The following is an 18,314-nucleotide window of genomic DNA, read 5'->3' as shown; positions in this document are numbered from 1 at the left end:
ACTTGTTTAAAGCTCTTATATATGGATGTGCTTGGAGATAGATGGGAAAGGAAATCACTCAGTCCAAAACTGTGGCAGACAGAAAGGATTGCAGATAATTACTTTGCAAAGCAGAAAGAGATGTCATGGAACATTTGAAATAGCTCCATTTCACCTGGAACTTTTAGCTGTGGTCCTGCATGGAATACCCTGTCACTGACTGCATAACAATTACTTCATAAGAAACAGTTGGCATGGATTTAGAAGAAACAGTTGGCATGGATTTAGAAAGAGAAGTTCCTGTCTAACAAACTTCTTCAAGAATGGTACAGATACAGTTGATAGTGGCGCAATGATCAGGTTTATTTGAACTTTCACAAATTCTTTGACAAATTTCACGTGCAGGTTTCTTAACTGAATTGAAAGACCCAGGAATCCAGATAATGCAAGGGACTGAATGAAAAGCTGCTTAAAAATTAAGAAATGGAGACTGCTCATGAGACGACATGAGGAAGGTACTGAGTGCAGTTCTGAAGGGTCAGTTCTTGGATATCTGCTGTATCTAACCCGCATAAATGGCATGGGTACCAAAACTTAGTATAAGCATGTCAGTTTGTTGACAACACAAAAATTAGAGAGACAAAGGGTGCAGCAAAAGAAATTTGATTAGCTATGCAATGGAACAGTCAAATGGCAAATAAAATGTAATACTGATAAATGTAAGTGCATAATGATTGAAAAATGAAGGTTATAGTTACACAATAAATGGAATAGACTTAGCGCAGAGAGACATGGTAAGGGACTGGGAAATAAGTATGGACATGTGACTTTCAATGCTCAATTAATGTGATCAAGCAAGTAAAAGTGCTAAAAATGGTGGAATACAATTCTACAGAAGTTTTGCTAAGTCTTTGCAATGTACTAGCCAGGCCACCTGTGTGGATATGCACATTTTACACCACTGGATTGAAGTTTGCAAAAAGGTAGTGGAGGGGAAGAGGTGAGGGTGTGATGCTGCACATTTCCGGCCCAGTCCACCAGAAAACCAGTGAGACGGGATTAGAAAGTCGAGGCAAATATGTAAATTATCGTTCATTTTTTTCATTTAAAAAGTGAACGCTGACTGTGACTCAAATGAGTGCCAGCCTCCGAGGATTGCTGTTGTTCTTTCAGTAGTTGCCATATTCACACATGTATCTGGATTTTTATTGTCGCTGAAATGGATTAAAGTCTCAGTGGATCAGTGTGAAGTATTGCACATTGGGAGAAAAAGGACAACATACATACTCCCTCAATGGCGTCAAACTAGGTAAGCGTGAAGTTGAAAGAGATCTATGGTAGTTAGTAGACACTACGCTCAACGTCTGCAGTCAGTGTACAACAGCAATCAACAAAGCAAACGGAATGCTGAACTGTATTGTTCAGTGTATAAAGTGAAGGATGTCACAGTGAACATGTACAGTGCTCTGGTCAAATTACTCCTTGGGGGGAAAATTCAGTTGCTTTACACCTCCTGTTAGCACCCCGAGAGGCACCTGCACTTTGCAGGTTCATTTTGATTTGACCTTCCTTGTATTGATTTAGAAGAGACTATGGGGGCTGCACTCTGAGCTCTTTCCCTGGGCCTCTCCATTGTTCTTTCCAGCAGATTTGATGTACAGGTCTCTCCAGGCTGAGATTCAAGGCTGCAATGAGCAGGGTGTGGTTGGAGAGCAAGATCGACCCTCCCCTTTAAGAACTGGCCAGCGCCAGTGTGTTTGTGTTCCATTGCTGACTGACATCACATGAGCTTCGCCAGCGCTCTGAGGTAGCGCCTCGCTCCTCAGCGTTAGCACCTTAAGAGAGGTGTGTAGCGCCTGATTTAGCGCTCCAATCACCTCCAGGGGCGATAGAAGCCAAGTTTGCAGTCGGAGGCGATAATTAGCGCCAGGCGCTAAACTTTGCGCCCGGCCGATAATTGCGCCCCAAACGGGGCAATACCGAATTTCTCCCCCCTTGAGTTCTGTGTCCAGTTTTGGTCACCAAGACAGTGGCAAATACAGTAGTTTGGTTTAAATATTTTTAAAGAAGTCAGTCATAATATGCCTTACTGGATGGCATCCATTTACCCAATATCTGCAGGAGGTAACAGTTTCCCTTTGCTCATGTAGAGAAAAACACCAGCTCAGACTTGATGGACAAAATGACCTGTTTCTGTAACAATTACAATTCTATGAAGAATCACTGAAGATAAAGCTGTTCTTTATAGGTGCACAGAGTTTAATATGATAATGAGAGACTGCAAGGTATCAACAGCTCAGCCACACATTTCTACCGTAAGTTCTACCATTGTATTATAGAAGGGTCTTCAAGTGTTTCCAGCTTAGACCTTGTACTACAGTAATGAATTGTGATCACAAGGAAATATGAGAATCTGTGCTACCAGAACAGGGCAAAAGAGCATTGTTAGTTTGATATTCAATTTAACTAAGCTGATGGCTGATTCTTTCAAAGGGACAAGTATCCTTCAGAAGAGGTGTTGTGCTCACAGCTCAGTAGCTCTCTCAGTTCGAGTATGTCAGAAGGAAGAAACTCAAACAAAACCTATGTTACTCTCACAAAAGGCGGCTTTTCAAAACTGAAAGTCACTGCTGGTGTCGACATATTGGACTGCTTTTTGTAACTGAAAGTTTAAGGCTCGACAAGGGCAAGTCGTGTTTAGAATTTTTATAGTCATTTATTGTGCTCTTTAGTAGTTTGAATAATATCTTTACTTTTGTAAATTGTTTTACAATTGTAAAAATACATTTGATTAATTGTTTTAGTCTGTAATAAGTGGCTCTAGGATTTTTTGCATTCCAGCTTAACATGAAGCATAATGGGAATTCTATGTGAATTCCAGTGTACATTGTACTGTTATTTAGGGTTATTGTTAGTCCTACACTGCATAGCTCATAATATGCATCCCTGGTTCTAGAGGGGAATCTGGGACAATTCCTGACAGAGAAATGGTGTCGAATAAGCTTGAATCACAACAACGGAGATACAAAGGAAGGATTCCTGCCCTGGAGGAAGTACAAAAAAGAGCCATGAGGATTGAATTAAGTGGAAGGGCTACAGAAAGTTGATTCTTCAGCCATGAGTCGAAATGATACGAGTTATTAAATGATATAGAAAACATAGATCCTGAGCACTGCTTCAAAGTATGCCATGTCAGTAGGACAAGAAGGGCACATGTTTAAACTGGTGAAAGGGAAGTTTAGAATTGTTATCAGAAAGTTCTTCTTCACACAAAGAACAATTAACACTTGAAATGGATAAGGGTAACAGAAACCTTAGAGTTACTCACAAGACGGTTGGATAATATGGTGTATGTTTTTCCAAATGGATGTGCCCTCCATATTTATCTTGTGATTTTGCGACTGGTTAAAGTATTTTGAAAACTAACAGTCTGAGATATAGGGGGTGAATTTCTGTGGAGTTTATCCTATCCATGCACCGTAACTTCAGCAGAAGAGCATGGAAACCCTGGGAAATCTGTGTACATGGTGTAGAATAAATTAATGTATCGGAAGGAGTGCCTTTAATCCAGTAGTAGTCTGGCAGGATGCACCACATCCAAGGGGTTTGTGGATTTCTTGCAAAGTAGACATCTTAAAATAGTAAAAATCAAAGTTCGCAATGGTTGCTAAGTAAAGAGAAAATCCTTTATTTTGCCCGAGTGCTGTGTATTTTAAAGGGACATTAGGAGAGAATTATATCTTCAGCAACTTGCAATCTGTTTCCAATTCTACCTCCCTTATTCAGTAACATACAGTGAGCTCAGTGCAGTATACTGGAAATACCAAGTAATGAGACTTCCAAAATACCATCTTTAATTGCTGGCAATAAGCTTGTATTTTACAATGATATAAAGTTAAAATTACAATTTAATTGGGCATAAAAATTAGAAAATAAATCTATGCGATTACTGGACAGCTGTATTTTGTTGCTTAATGTGATAGAACTTTGTGAATTGTCTAGGAAAGGGAATGTTTTTGAAACACACATAGTGGTACTTGATGGTTTAAAGATGGAGTGCCTGCTAAGAGGGCAGAACTCATGTCACAGCTTCTACTGAGATTAACACTCGGGCCTCCCTCTCAGGTCACACATAAGTCTCACTTCCACTGTCTGAAGGAGGGCGAGAAACTGGCTGGCAAGTAGCCCGCACCCAAATTCTCCCAATGTGTCTCCCATTGGGACAATTGAGAGGTAACATGGACAGTGTCCACAGAAAGAATCACTGCATGGGGCAAAGGATTGGATTTAATTTAATTAATGGGAAAGAAAGAAATTTCAGAAGTTAGTCTAAAAAAAATGCCATGCACATACCTCGGGGGGAGTACGGTTATGTGTCTTCATTGGTCAGATTAAACAGATTTTTAGCTTCTCAGAACTGAAATAAGCCATTAATTTTCAAAGTGTATTTGCCTCAACTATTACTGCTGTTTTGACCTTATTTTTTACTACAGCCACACCTGAAAAAAAAACCAGGCTGGATTCTTAGGTTTTATGGAGGGCAATTTTATCACAAAATCTACAATAACATCAACATAAAAGTGAAGTAAGCTTTATGGAAAGTAAACCTATCAGAGTCCGATCAACATGCACTCTTACCTGTTCAGAAACCTTCCTTGGATAACACTCCAGCAGATCGGATTGCACTTTAATGATTATTTTACCAACTTAAAACTTTACAGGCCTGCACTGACTGAAATCACAATTGGAAGCTCCTAAATGAGTTCCGCTTATTCTGCCAATCATCAATATTCTTTGATGGTTTACAAATGGAGTACTGGGGTGCCTGCTAAGAGGGCAGAACTCATGTCACAGCTTCTACTGAATACTCTGCTCAATATTCTTTACTGTTTTGGCCAGGGAGGAAAAAAGCTGCTTTCAAATTTAAGCTTTGGTCTTTATGCTCAGGTTTTTCTTGTTACACAAAGTTCAAAAAAAGACTGTTTCATAGAGGACTGTAAGATAGGGATTCAAACAAATCTGTTTTCAGTGTAAAAGAACCAGCAAGTTGAGAATATGTGCTTCTGTGCCCTTCAAAGGGTAACTGAGAAGTGACCCTGTCCTCCTTTGTAGGGGGGCGGGGTGGGAAATACAATGGTTAAACTTTCAAATCAGGGATCGCAACTAAAGATTTTTGCAGGAAAATACTGTCATGTGGAACTCGGCCAACAATATTTAGTCCTTGGGTGCTCAGCCCTAGTAAATTAGCAGCTCACACTGAGCTCAGAAAGGAAATCTCCTGTGAAAGGTACCAGGGCAAAACAGGATCATTTTGACGACATGCTAATTCAGGGGGATCTGTGGGAACAGGATAATGATTGGTCTTACCCACGACTGTACTTTGCAACAAATCTCCAGTGAGGTCTTTCATTGTATTAATACAGAATATCTCGATGATTCAATTTAGTAAGAGGCAACGACAGGAAAAGAAATAGAAGGGGAAAAATGAAAACGAGATATTGATATCAAAGTTTAAAATGTTTTTCACTCTATTATACCAGTACATAAAAGAAATGAACTGCCTTCCTACAGTGCAATGATTGAATGTATTGATGTATAAACAGCTTTTTTTTCCTACAGAGTTCTTTGTGGTCAGTTTTCAGATCCAGAGTGCTCCAAAGAAAGAAACATACACTAATCATCTCTTTGACAGATACCAGAAGTTAAAACACAACTCTTGACCGCTTTCATGGCTGGCATAGTATGACCACATTATTTGTTAAATAAGATTTTCTACAAAGATACAACATATAAAAACTGTTAAATATATAACTTTAGGTTTCTCAAAATACATTTAATGATCCTGTTTTCAACAAATGTTACTTTCTCCTCTAATTTGATGTTTTTTCTTGTGGTAGATGGTTGATTGAAATGTGACACAGGCTGCAGGTAGCCAGACATGCTCATTGCGAATGCTGTTTGACAGTAGCTACTTTTATGCTGGGAAAGGAAACAAGAGCTGCAAATGTTTCACATTTAGTTCTTTTTTTTCTGGTTGAAATACAACATGACTTAAGGATGAGAAATAAGTCAGCCAAACTAAACAGGAGACTAAGGTGTCCTCCCAGCGTGAGTATTCAGATGTGTCTCTTTTGTGACTGGACATAGACTATTATTTTGTCTCCATGCTCCATTAGATCCTTTAGACATCTTACATCAGACCAGCTTTCCCAACATCAGGAGTCCCTCTATTTTTTCAATAAAGACTTTACCCTAACCAGTAATGATTTATTTCAGCACTATGAAAAGCTGAATTCAAATCCTTCAGGAGCCCACTACAATTGAAACCAGTAAAGCTCATTCACAATGAGATAGTGTCCACTTTAACGCTCTCCTTGTGTTCTTTGGTCTATTGTTTTGTGAACAGGTAAAGATGAGGAAATAGATGTATAGATGTCAGAGAGAGTTACACACATAAAAGCACAGTGTCTTAGTTGAGGAGCCTTCTGTAACTCTTTAGTGTCCCACCTGAGGCAAAGATTCACTACCTGTTTAAGGGCTGATGGAAATAGTTCAGTCTTCTGTAAAACAGGCTTTCTGGGCTGAAACGTCAACTGGGTAACAGCAAGTCCAACACTAGTTGAAAAGTAGGGACGAGGAGTGCCAAACATGGCCAATATTGCCGCTGTCCAAGCATGGCGTAGTTATCTACATTTGTTGCCCCAGTTGTCCTAACAACAGAATGAGTGAAACTTTAGCTCAAAAGTTAGAGATGGGATTATGCTGTTTTGACTGGTGTCGAGAAAGAGAGAGTTGAGGAAATAACATACAACAGATGATAGTCCGCAGCAGTAGAACTTGACTAGGGTAAGTAGCTCACGCAGAATTCTAAGCTGCTCCTACAAGGATTCTTTGTTGATGCATTTGTCAGGAGACCTGTGAATCAATAAAAACACATGTGTGAACATTATGCTTTACAATCACTGACTTCATCGCTTAATTACCGGCACAAACAATCTCATGGGAAAACAAGAATTGCCTCAAAGTTTTAAAATGCCAAATGTTTTGTGATAGAATCAGTGCTACTTCACTTTAAAAACTGTAATGCATAACAAACATTAAAAAGCAATCACAATACTAAATAGTAAAAGTGGTACTCCAGTCAACTAAAATCACAAAAGTTTAGGTTTTATATTCTCTGCTGCAAAAAATAAGGGCACACATTACACAATTGTAACTATGTTTGTTTCTCATTATTAGAACTCTAACTAATTAAATATTTTCTACATCATGTCTCTCATCTGTGTTCTCTTTACATCTGCAATTTTCCAGGAAATCAACATCAGTTATACTGAAAGCAAATTTTTTTTCATGTACATCTCAGCCTAGGAATAACTATTTCAAGCCCTAACAAGGAGTGAATGGTTCGCTGTTTCAGGGTTATGTGCGATGTTAAACACACGCCTGAACCGGTAATCTTACTGAACACTTGTGATAGTTTGCATGCTTTAATGCTTCCATAAGAACATAAGAAATAGGAGCAGGAGTAGGCCATTCGGCACTTCGAACCTGCTCCGCCATTCAATGAGATCATGGCTGATCTTCTGCCTTAACTCCATTCACTGGCCCTATTGCCATACCCCTTGATGCCCTTACTAGTCAGAAATCTATTGACTTCTGTTTTGAATATACCCAATGACTGAGCCTCCACAGCCCTCTGGGGTAGAGAATTCCAAAGATTCACCACCCTCTGTGTGAAGAAATTTCTTCTCATCTCAGTCCTGAATGGCCTACCCTTTATCCTGAGGCTGTGGCCCCTGGTTCTAGACTCCCCAGCCAAGGGAAATATTCTCCCAGCAGCCACCCTATCAAGCCCTGTAATAATTTTGTATGCTTCAATTAGATCCCCTCTCATTCTTCTGAATTCAAGAGAATACAGGCCTAGTTTACTCAATCTCTTCTCATACGACAGTCCCACCATCCCAGGAATCAATCTGGGGAACCTTCGTTGCACTCCCTCTATGGCAAGTATATCCTTCCTTAGGTAAGGAGACCAAAATTGTACACAGTACTCCAGGTGTGGTCTCACCAAGGCCCTATATAATTGGAGTAAGACGTCTTTACTCCTGTACGCAAATCCTCTTGTAATAAAGGCCAGCATACCATTTGCCTTCCTAATGGCTTGCTGCACCTGCACATTCACTTTCAGTGACTCATGTACAAGGACACCCAGGTCCCTTTGAGCATCTGCATTCCCCAATGTTTCACCATTTAGGAAATACTCTGCCTTTCTGTTTTTTCTACCAAAGTGGATAACTTCACATTTATCCACATTATACTCCATCTGCCATGTTCTCGCCCACTCACTGAACCTGTCGAGATCCCCTTGAAGCCTCTTCACATCCTCTTCGCAACTAACACTGCCACCTAGCTTTGTATCATCAGCAAATTTGGAAATGTTACATTTAGTCCCCTCATCCAAATCATTGATATAGATTGTGAATAGCTGGGGCCCAAGCACTGATCCTTGCAGTACCCGACTAGTCACAGCCTGCCATCCTGAAAAAGACCCGTTTATCCCTACTCTTTATTTTCTGTCTGTTAACCAATTCTCAATCCATGCTAGTACATTACCCCCAAATCCATGTGCCCTAATTTTGTTCACCAACCTTATCGAAGGCCCTCTGAAAATCCAAATACACCACATCTACCGGTTCCCCTTTGTCTACTCCACTAGTTACATCCTCAAAGAACTCCAATAGGTTTGTTAAACAGGATTTCCCTTTCATAAATCCATGTTGACTCTGCCCAATCTTACTATTAGTTTCTAAGTGCCCAGTAATTGCATCCTTTATAATAGATTCCAGCATTTTCCCAACTACTGATGTGAGGCTACAGTAGAGTGAATGAGAGGGTGGCTGCCATGTTCGGCCTGAAGCCATGAAACTTTAATGGGTCCAGAGTCAATGTTGAGGACTCCCAGGGCCACTATTCCCCTACTTCTGGTGGGAGTATTCTTCTGGTGGGACAGGACATAAAGATGGTGATGGAGGATTCTGGGACATTGGCAGATAGGTATAAATCTGTAAGTATGACTATCAGGCTGTTGCTTGACTAGTCTATGAGGCTGGTCTCCCAACTTTGGCACCAGTCCCCAGGTGTTCGTTGAGGAGGACCTTGCAGGGTCGACTGGGCTATGTGTGCCTTTGTCGTGTCCCAATTCGTTGCCCAGATCGCAGCCGAGTGGTCTATCCTGTTTTATTCGTTTTTTGTTCCTTTCTTAAGAATCAACCATGTTGGTGTGGGACTGGAGTCACATATAGGCCAGACCAGGTAAACAACAGCAGGCTTTTATTATCCCTAAAGGACATTAGTGAACTGGTTGATAGCTTCATGGTCACTTTTACTGGTACCAGGTTTTTATTTCCAGATTTTTTTTTAATTGAATTCAAATTCTCAAACTGCCAAGGTGGGATTTTAAACTCACGTTTTCTAAATTATTAGTCTAGGCCTCTGGATTACTAGTTTCTTGGGCTCCCAATCAAGTGGGTTAAGTTCAAATCCCCAATGCTCACTGAAACTCAAACTCAATTTCCCTGATCACACTAGTTTTAGTAGTTTTCACAGAAAAGGAATATTCCATCTTGGGAAGAAGAAAAAGTGAATGGACCAGTCCACTCTCTCCCCCTTCCACTGTACAACTGAGCCTCCTGTCACAATTACTAATGGTCCAGTCCATTGCATCGTTCTAACTGAAGCAGAAGGACAACATAGAAAAACATGTAATAAAACAATTGAACTAAAGTTCAAAAATATTTTCCAAATCCATCACTCCAAAGCTACATATAGTTCATATGTTCTGTTAAAAAAGGTCTAGTAGTAAGTTGTGAAGTGCTGTGGGCCATTCTCTCACTTGGGGATCTATTTGTGACATGTGTTTTCCTGTTTTTTTTTACCACAGTGATCACAAAGTCGTAGTATGTTGTGACTGCAACAATGCAGTATATATGTGATGGAATGAAAGTGTTGAATATGGGTCAAACATGACATGTTATACTGTACAAGCATTTCACTTCAAAGCTAATTAAATCAAATCCATGCTAAATACTTATTAGTGGATGTGTAAAGTTCCTAGAATATGTTCTTATAACTTTTTTTTTAAAGTGCATAACATCCCTGCAGCAACTGAATGAAAGCGCTGCATGATATCAAGGGCACACGCTGCAATGCCGAACAAGTAACAATTAAGTTAGTTCTGAGCATCAAGTTCTTTTCTGCACTCAAAAGTGAACCGAACTCCTGTTGTAATCGTCTTGATTACAATTCTTGTTTCAAGTTACTGTGGCCAATGATGACTTAGCCACACTCAGGGCCAATTCCAGGATCTCAAGAAAGCAGCCAAAATGTGTATGCAGATATAAAATCTTTAACTGTTTTTCCAGATCCATAGGCCCCCTAAAAGATTCTACCAGCTCAGAGATCCTCAGGGAATATCTCAGAAGTTAGCCACTGCTCCTCCGTCATGCCCAGGTATCTGATTCTATTGCAGAGACAGTGCTTGAGTTGTGCTTGCTGCAACTCTATATCACCCCCTATGCTCCAGGATCTCCCCTACCTTCTTCACCATAATACTGTATACCGGGTAATGGCAGCCACACACTTGCTCTTAGTCAAAAAATCCTTGTAGATTTCACCTCTCTTTTGCACATAATTGTCTACAATATTCTCCGTGCAAACCCCAAATCTAACCTAAAGTTAAATACTCAGCTTTCAATGTGCGTCCACAGCTGTTACTACTACACAAGTTCCTCCTTAACGGTCTTTTAACAAGGGCTTAATAAGTTAAATTGGTCATTTTTGCTTTTGTTTGCTATTCTTATATTTGATGGTTAGAAAACTCAGAGCAGTGCAAAACAAGGGCAATTTGTCTGTTAGCATTTTCCCCAACATTCTTTACTCACATGTAAAGAAAGAGCTTGCATTGTGAAGCATATTTTAAGTCCTCAGAACATCCCAAAGCACTTCACAGCCCCTGTTGCTACGCAGACAAACCCAGCGGCCAGTCGACACACAAAATCCCACCAACACCAATGACATAAATGGCCAGATAATTATTTTCAATGAGATTGGTTGATGGATAAATGCTGGCCAGGATCTCCTGCTCTTTTCCAAATAGTGCAACGGAATCTTTTACATCCACCTGTGCAGGTGGACGGGACCTCAGTTTTACATCTCATGCAAAAGATAGCGCCTCTGACAATATCAGCCGAGATTAAGCGCTCAGGTCTCTAGCGTGGGTCTTGAATCCACAACACTCTGATTCAGAGGCAAGAGTGCTACCACTGAGCCAAGGCTGACACAACCTTTTTTTGTGTTTATAGATTCATGAAGAATGTTGAACCATGCTGTTAAAGATATTTGATCCAGTGTCTGTGATTAAGTGTCTGTATTTTATACCATGATAAAACTTGGTGAGCAAATTAATAGTTTTACTAAGAGCTTATTAAAAGTGAGAGTATTGACTGAACAGCACTGTCTGCACGGCACTGAATGGCATCGCTGTTCTAATGCAATATGAGGAATTTGAAACACCAGTAGCCATGAAACAACTAAGGCCTCAAAGTCTGAGTACCTTTGATGGCAAAAAGGAATAGTGGTCAAACAATGTACCAAGGTCTAATATTTTCAAACAATACTAATTCATGGGCCTAGAAATTCAGTAAGGCGCTGCCAGCTTTGCGGCCAGTTACCGCCCAAAGAGGGCTTCTGCGCCAATAGAGGAGGTTGCGCTGATATTGAGCTCGGCGGTAATGGCGGCGGTAGCCGGTAGCGCTGCGCCGGCACCGATGACATCATCGGTGTGCGCAGTGCCCCGTTTCCGCCCTGATGCCGGCCCGACGCCCATATTCAGTTGCCGCCGCCTCCTCCGTGGCGGCCGCTACTAACATCCGGAGACCAGGGCCTTACTGCAGCCTTAGTGGGGCGCATAAAGGTGGAGGTGCGGCCGGCCGCTTTTTCGGCGGCCGCCTGCCCGCACCTCCTTCCCCGGCCTCCTCCACCACCCCCCCCGCGGCATTGCCAGCTGCTTTCCACGAGCCCGGCACTGCTCCGTGGTGCCGGGCTCATTTGCCGGCACAATCCAGCGGCGACCTCCCCGTTGCAGGCACCTCCACCTTAAGAGAAGGAGGAGGCCTGCAGTACCGCAGCCTGCCGCACCGCATCGGGTGTCGCAGCGGCACCTAGAGCGCTGAAATTCAGTTTCAGCGCCCCAAGCAGGGGCGGGCACACCCTGGAATAGCGCCCGGTTCCGACTTGGGGCGCAAAAACTGAATATCTGACGGTCGCAACTGGCTCCGCGCCCAGCGCTAACTTTTGGGCGCTAGCCAGCTGGCGGGGCCATAGTGAATTTCTAGGCCTTGGTGTTTTGCGGCTATTTAACCTCTTCAATTTTTATTTAGAGATAAAGGAAAGGGGCTCAGTGGTAGCACTCTCGCCCCTGAGTCAGAAGGTTGTGGGTTCAAGTCCCACTCCAGAGTCTGGAGGACAAAATCTAGGCTGACACTCCAGTGCAGTGCTGAGGGAGTGCTGCACTGTTGGAGGTGCCGTCTCTCAGATGAGACATTAAACCGAGGCCCCATTTTGCTCTCTCAGGTGGTCGTAAAAGATCCCATGGCACTATTTCGAAGAAGAGCAGGGGAGTTCTCCTGGGTGTTCTGGACAATATTTATCTCTCCACCAACATCACTAAAAAAACAGATTATCTGGTTATTGTCACATTGCTGTTTCTGAGAGCTTGCTGTGCACAAATTGTCTGCCGCGTTTCCTACATGATAATAGTGACTGCACTTCAAAAAGTACTTCATTGGCTGTAAACTGCTTTGGGAAATCCTGGGGTTATGAAAGGCGCGATATAAATGCAAGTCTTTCTTTTCATATTATTTACTGTGGAGGGTTGGAAATTTGACTTTACTGAACAGTAAGCATCAATAGTGAAGGTTAAGAACAGTAGCATGATATGGTTGGTGGATTGTGATGGGGCTGCGATTATTCTTTCCGGGAATGCAGTGTTTAGCAGGAATACCTGCTTCCAAGATAAAGGCCTGAAGTTATTCTTTGCTTTAAAACAAAAATTTTAACTATTTAGCAATTAGCATTGAAGTCTTTTTAACTTGTCAATTGTTCCAGGTAGCTCAGGCTACCTTGCCCTTTCACATTGAGAAAAATTAACATTGAACCTTGTCTAGGTTGCAGAGCCCCCTTGTGGTGCTTTGTGAAATTTTATTTTGTCTATTAAGTGGATTAATACAAATAATGGAATTTGACAAGGTACAATAAGCCATCTCAACTCTCAGCGGATCGTAAAGGCAAATTAATTGAAATGCTCCCAGTGGCACTGAAAGCTACTAATTCCTTTTCTGCACATTCCTTACTGTCAAATATGCCCTTCCAGTTCTGTCATTTTGCTGAATATCACTGGCAAAGATACATGTATGCATTACATTGCGCTATGCAAGTAAAATTAATTTGGAGCACCATGATTCCCATAAACCTGTTACACAGCTTCAATTCTTAAAGAATAAAGTAAGAAGTCACATGGCTTCGTATGGTAACACAGTAAACACTTTATATCCATTTATTTTTGTGCTTGTTTTTTTCTGACAGTTGACCATGCATGAAAGAAACAATCACGTTTCAACTCTAGCCTCTGGCAATTTTAGATTCATTACAGTGAAATCAGCAGCAACGTTAGGCACGCTGACAGGGCTTGAACAATGCACCCACAACCCCAACTTCTGAAAAGCATCCTTCATTGCACCAAGTGACACAAAGCACAGTGGCCACAGATAACAGAGTTTACTGTCCGACATCTCTGGAAAGTCAAGAGTAGGATTGAGTGAATCATGGGGCTGACTAAAAGACCAATACCTTCATCGGTAAATTCTTTCAGTATAGAATGACATTTTTAAATATAGTGGTGGTTTTAATGTAACCTTCATTGTTTATTAGAACTTCCTCAGTGATGAGGAAATCATCATATAAAAATATTTTCATTAACACAAAATTCTGCATAGTTCCCCCAAGTACAGCCTCAAGTGGAGGGGCTGGCATACAAAATAAGGGGAGAAATGTAATATTTTGAAATTATAATGGCATTTTAGTAGCAGAATCTGTGGCAAATCTGCAAGTGTTCCTCTGTACTGTATAATATTGGGGTTTCCTGCAGTACATTGTACACAACACATGCAAATTGTAAGTAAATGCGAGACTGGCAGGAACCACCACCCGAGACAGCAGAGTGTTTCGTCAGGGGAAGGAAATAATGATGAGCATTTGCAACTGCCATATCAAGGAGCTTGTTTCCTTCCTATATATTAGAATATACTCTTGCAGCTTTTAATAACGTGGTGACTGTAAAATAAGGACAATAACGCTGATCTGACCTGGGACAGGAGAGTGATGCAAAATAGATCTGCAAAAGTGAACATCGAGGGGATTGCATCTCCAGTTACTGAAACGATTTTCAGTAGCACACTCACCATTGACTTAAACAATAATTACAGTAGGGAGATTTATACCTGCAAATAAACAAGCCCCAATAATGACACGAGGGCAGAAATTTGTTCTGCTGGTGTAAACATAAATATTTAATAAGAAAATAACACTGCTGCTATCACCAGTGTTGGTTCAAAGTCCAATTGCGCTGATATAGGAGATTAAATCTGGTCAAATTTCAATTAGAAAGCATCTGACAAAGAGCACGCGTAATGATTTCAGCGACCAGCTCTTCTTCCGTGATATAAGCTTGATATGAGAATGAGTAGGCCTGCCACAATGTACAAATACATGTACAAATGTAAAAGAAGTTTGCTTGCAGTCACATTAAGCTCACACTGTTTGTTTTGCAATAAATGCATCGTTGTATGCCTGCAGTATGTGTGCTGAGGACCTTTCTTTGCTCTGAGTTGATCAGAGGGAGGAATACGTGATTTAAATCTGTTCCCTTCACCCAAAATAATGGAAACAGAAATGAAAATGGAAGGTAGACTTCAGTTAAATATTTCAGTTGGTAGTATGACGGGGTTAATGTCTTTGTTACAGTCTGGTCAGATGCAGAGAAACACTTTTTCATAGAAGACTAGAAGATAACATCATTTTTAAGACTATGGGCCGGATATTCCGATCCCTACGGGTGTGTGCGCGCTGTGTACCCACCTGTAGGGACATTGGAAATGCTGGTTTCAGGCATGCACTGCGCATGCGCTGGAAACCGGCATTTCTGATCTGTCAAGAAAGCTCTTGACAGATCCTCCGGCTGCCCTGGAGAAGGGCCTCTGCGGGCGGAGAGTTCTGCTTTTTGGAGACCCTCCGCCCGCACAAAACACTTACAATTCTTGCGCCTGGTAAAAGTGACGCAAGGCCTGCTTTTACCAGGATAAGAGTTGAAAAAAGTTTAAAAAATAAAAAAAAATTCTGATTTATCATTTAAAATTACTTTTTTTTTAAAAGTACGATTATTTTTAGCCCCATAAAAAACTTTTAATTATTTTTTTCAAAAATTTAAAGTTTTGTTTAAAATAGTTAATTTATTGGACTTTCAAGTCATTTTAAAAATGTGATTTAAAAAAAAAATTATTTAAAGTTTTACTATGTTTTTGGGGTGATCTCCATTCATATATTTGACAGATCTTCCTGTCAAATGTATGAAGGGAGATTCCCTTCTTTGATTGGCTCCCCATGGCCCACGTGATCCCAGGGATGCTGCGAACTACCTGCGCCTCTGGGATACATGGGCCCTGCAGTTTGGAGAGGCCCAGCATCGGAACTCTGCGCCTCCCGGGAGCCCTCAGGTAAGGGCGCAGATTTTTCCAGATAGCAGCCCTCCGCTCGTGGGAGGCCTGCGATCAGAATATCTGGGCCTATATATTATACAGCACAAATCTAAGGATCACATCCAAATGTAAGGCTATCTCAACCACCCAAATCAGTTGGATGATTTAGAGCAGGAGTGATGGTTTGGAGATGTTATCTGGCTAATGAATATTCATTTCTTTTACTGCACCTATATTGAATATTTTTACTGGCAAATGACCATAAATCTATTGGAGACAAGCCAGGCTTACTGTTGAAAAATAAATGGCGCTTAAGAAATAAAATTGATGTCAATCTGTCATAAAATGTAAATGAAGAATAAATATGTCATTTACATCAACGCATAGCAACTGCACTTTGGAATGCAATGAACAGGATTCAAAAAAGTAAAACAATTTTGACTTCTTCCTCCTAGTGGGCAGGGATTCTCAGCACAACTAATTCAGCTCTGAGGAACTGAAGGAGTGGAGAATGGGAACTACATGCGATTAAGAGGCTGGTCTTTGGAGGGTAGGCTTTAGAATGCATTATCAGGGCCGTGACAGGGCGCCTAGCCTCGCAACACTGCTGACTTGCACCAGACCTGATTTAAGTGCAGTACTAACCACTGTTCCCGACAGTGGAGCAATGTCCAGTCCTCCAGCGCTGTATCAAACCCCAGCCTATAAGCAAAAAGGTACAGTGTCAGGTCATTTAAAAAAAACTGTTACATAAAATGTGCTAAATGATTCATTCTTTGGGCATATGAATTTAAAGTGAACAAGACTTTAACGGCATCAGTCTTTTTTGTGACAGACCTTACAAGGAAAGTAATATCCAGAATTGTACCTGTTTGGGCACTGCGGCCATATACTGTGTGCCACATGGTGCAGAACTACTAACCGCTACTGCAATGTATTCTTACCTTGTCCTAACAATAAGTTTATGGTTGACCTTATAGGGACACAAAGCAGTGGTGTAGAGAAGCAAATGAGCTTGGGTTGATGACAGGCACCAGGATACAGCAGTGACAGAATCATTAGTCAACTCCACACAGGTACAGTCCCCGCTATTTATCACCGAGCTATTTCTAAGTTCACCATCAAACGCTGCATTTTAGAGCTATGAAAATATTAGTTTGATATTAGTTGGAAACTTTTCCTTTTAAAATACATGATCTGCACGTCCCCGGGAACTGTTTAATATGCAGCCGGAAGATTTTGTGCAGGTACCTCTTCTCCCTCTGAAATAAGTGAGTACTGCGATTGTGTGCTATCAGTATATTAAAAACACAATCATCATGGAGTTAGGGAAACTAATCACTTGCAAAGTGTTACCTCCTTTAAAGTGCCTGCTTCTCAGGACTACAAATATTCTAATTTAAACACCAATTTAAAATAACAAACTTGCACTGCTGGCAACACCATGTTCACGGTAAAAATACAGGGCAGGGGGAATCAACTCTTGAAAGAAGCAGGCTGACACCATTGAACTTCAGTAGGTATCTGTGGCAGAGACAAATTTTGCAACTGTTGCCTTTACCAACTAGTTTAGTTCAGTTGTGACGCTGAGCATTCTGATAAATGGCTCTTTAAACCATGCTATCTTGTTGTGTTGATACAGAGGCAATCCTTAAAATACATTTATTTTGGTTGAAAGATAATTATTGAATCATGTTTACTGCTACTAATATCCAGTTTCTGATAATAATCGGCTCCCTGAGAAAAAACGTCGGCTGTCAGGTGGGAGGTGGGTAAAGCGGTGGATCTCTGCTTCTTGCATCTTACAATATAATGCCCATTATCTCATAATTTATTTGTTCATCACTTGTTCAGATATTTGGTGCTTCATCCAATCAGAGCTGTAAAAATGCCTGCCAAGTATATTTATTTTTGGCACTTATCAAATACGTGTTTACTGCTGCAAATATTCAGCAACTGAGAATAATTGGTAGGGTCCTCCCTGGTCTTTGGCTTTAAACACAGAGCTTTGTTTCCCTGTAGTGGCGAGCTATGTTCCCTCTTCAATTACCAGGAGAGGTGGATTCTCAGGGACCATCAGTGACCTCTCCGACAGCAGTATATGAACACTGTCTTTGGAAGCAGATACATCCATGTCTTCTGACCCCGGTACGTTGAGCTGGTTAGTCCACCCTTGTGGGCCAGTGATGTGCCTCAATAATTCCGAGACTCGAGGTTAGCGAAACAAAACAAGGCTTTTATTAACTTAGAAAGTAACACGTAAGAGAGAGAGGTATCTTCCTTCTGGAGACTGAGGCCAGACTGAGCTAGCTTACAAAAGGGGCCAGGTATGGGCGGAGCCCTACACACACAGCACATTCCAGCACATTCCAATAAACAATACAATGAGGACTGGGGGAAGGGAAATGACACTGAAACCGACCACAGTCACAGGCAGTGATGAATGGAATATTTCATCACATTCACCCCTTCTATAGATTTAGTCTGTTCGGGGGTTTGATAGTCCTCTGCGACCGACGTGGCTGT

General features: G+C 41.2%; 1 protein-coding gene across 2 annotated transcripts in view; it reads right to left on the bottom strand.

Annotated features, from left to right (window-relative positions):
* Positions 1-2,217: 2,217 nt before the first annotated feature.
* tafa5a (TAFA chemokine like family member 5a) overlaps positions 2,218-18,314 on the bottom strand; it is an 849,608-nt gene continuing 833,511 nt past the window's right edge. Inside the window, exons 4-5 of one of the 2 annotated variants that reach the window (XM_086010301.1) lie at positions 16,434-16,490; positions 2,218-6,894 (exon numbers count right to left, since the gene is read on the bottom strand). In XM_086010301.1, coding sequence (XP_085866427.1) covers positions 16,479-16,490 — 12 coding nt within the window. In that variant the 3' untranslated portion in view covers positions 2,218-6,894; positions 16,434-16,478. The remainder of the gene's footprint in view (positions 6,895-16,433; positions 16,491-18,314) is intronic. The other variant, XM_086010303.1, reaches the window with a different exon arrangement.

Source organism: Somniosus microcephalus, chromosome 17 (assembly GCF_052327205.1).
Source record: "Somniosus microcephalus isolate GS21.2 chromosome 17, FLI_Smic_1.0, whole genome shotgun sequence".
Classification (NCBI taxonomy): domain Eukaryota; kingdom Metazoa; phylum Chordata; class Chondrichthyes; order Squaliformes; family Somniosidae; genus Somniosus; species Somniosus microcephalus.
Note: the sequence above shows the minus strand (reverse complement) of the source record. Positions and strands in the feature narration are given on the sequence as shown.